This window comes from Thalia democratica, unplaced genomic scaffold, assembly GCF_965202585.1.
Source record: "Thalia democratica unplaced genomic scaffold, ktThaDemo2.hap1.1 HAP1_SCAFFOLD_319, whole genome shotgun sequence".
NCBI classification, from domain to species: domain Eukaryota; kingdom Metazoa; phylum Chordata; class Thaliacea; order Salpida; family Salpidae; genus Thalia; species Thalia democratica.
Window position 1 is genome coordinate 45,361 of NW_028139407.1, and position 1,963 is coordinate 47,323.

Sequence of the window (1,963 nt, forward strand, 5' to 3'; positions counted from 1 at the left end):
TTTAAGGAATTTTTAGTAAAGGGGTATAGTTTACAGAGACAATGTAATTATTTTAAGTATCTTTTGTTTAGTTAATGTGGTTATCAGTCTCCATTTAGATGTTATTGATAATTTATATAAACTTCGACAAGGATTAATAAGATATACATATTTTAGTACGTTATACGTTGTTGATTCTAAAAGGAGCTCTACAGAAGAGTCAAACCTTAAAAGAACAGAAGAAATGGATCTTGTTGGAGAAAAGCTGAATAACATATACACTGTTAAAAGCAAAATTGGAAGCGGAAGTTTTGGTTCCGTATACAAATGTTTTGATGACGTCACTAATGATTACGTGGCAATTAAAGCCATAAGTGATAATGAGGCAGCTAAACATGAAATAAGAGCATTTGAAGTTATAAAAGAAAAGAAAATCAATGACAGCAGTTTGATAAAATTATTAGAAACATTTGAAGATTATAACTTTGTCTACTTAGTGTTTCCATTATACGGACCAACACTTTTTGAAGCTATTTATGATTACGAACCACAGTTGACAATAGATGAAATTCGCACAATTGCTTGTCAGTTGATCGAAGCCACTAAGTTACTTCATGATAACAACATGCTGCATACCGACATAAAGCCAGATAACATCTTGCTAAACAGGCATTACAGCGATGAAAGTAAACCTGAGTTTTACAGAAATTGTGACATCACTCTGTGCGATTTAGGTCGTTTTTACTTTGAAGATAAATTCAATGATGAAGTCATTACTACTTTGCAGTACAGAGCTCCTGACGTTGTTCTGGGACACAAAGTTGGATACCCATGTGATGTTTGGTCTATAGGCTGCACTGTTTTTGAACTTGCAGCATCGGATCTCCCTTTTGATGTTGAATCTGTTGGAGAGCTTATTATATTGATCAATGAAACATTAGGACCATTTACTAAAACCCAAATTGAAAGAATTGAACATGTTCACAATAAACACAAAGTATATCTAGAAGAAGAAAAGGAAAATTTTAATGATTTAAGCAGCAAAGTTGTGAATGTAAATAATATCCTAGGACACTTAAAACAGGAAGAAAATGATCTTTATGATGTCATAATAAAAATGCTGATTATCGACCCTGAAAAAAGAATAAGTCTGAATGAAGTACTGAAATTACCGTTCTTTACTAAAAAATAAGAATTAAACTATGTTATCAAAAGATATAGAACTAACAATTTATACTTTTTGTATTAGTTTTTCATTCTTAACTTCAGTAAGCTTATAAGCTTATGTACTTGAATAAAAATTATAACGGTTCAGTTGTTTATATTTGATATGTTGTTTTACTAAAAGTATAAAGTTACTATTAACTATATTTTTTTTCATTATGGTAGAACAATATTTGAAAATATATGATTTTTTTTTTAAATTTCAACTATTTTGATTTTACTATAGTACTGAAATGCCTAATACTTATTTTAGATATGTGAACTAAAAGTTTTAAAAATAAGATCCTTTTTCTTTAGACTTAGAAAAAAACCCTTTTTAATGTTATGAACGAAAAGACATTTATTATTATATTATTTAAGCAATTGTTTAGTAAATTTGTAACTGAAAATTTTTTATTTTTTAAGTTATTTAGTTATAGCCTTATAAAAATGTTTAAAAGTTTAAAGCTAAAAGTATTTATAACCTTTGTACAAATAAAAGTTCAACAAATACTTGTTTTATATACAATAGCTTAGTTTTAATTATTTCAAACCAACTAATTTTATTAATTCCTTGTTTTAAATATTTTTAAAGTTAACAGACCAATTGGTAACTAGATAAATTAAATAATATTAAGTTGCATTTTAAAGATGATGAGTACGGATGTTGTACTCTTTATGAATTTTTTTTTTTTTAATATCATGTTGAAATACTTAAATTAAATAACCAAACGTGTGATTCAAATAACGTTATTTAGTCGTCAAGTCGTATTTATAACTT

General features: G+C 27.2%; 1 protein-coding gene across 1 annotated transcript; it reads left to right on the forward strand.

The window, feature by feature from the left end:
* The first annotated feature begins 223 nt into the window (after window positions 1-223).
* Window positions 224-1,171, forward strand: LOC145846194 (uncharacterized). Its single transcript, XM_082953107.1, has one exon. It carries the CDS (start codon window positions 224-226, stop codon window positions 1,169-1,171), a length of 948 nt encoding a protein of 315 aa, XP_082809233.1.
* Window positions 1,172-1,963: the final 792 nt, after the last annotated feature.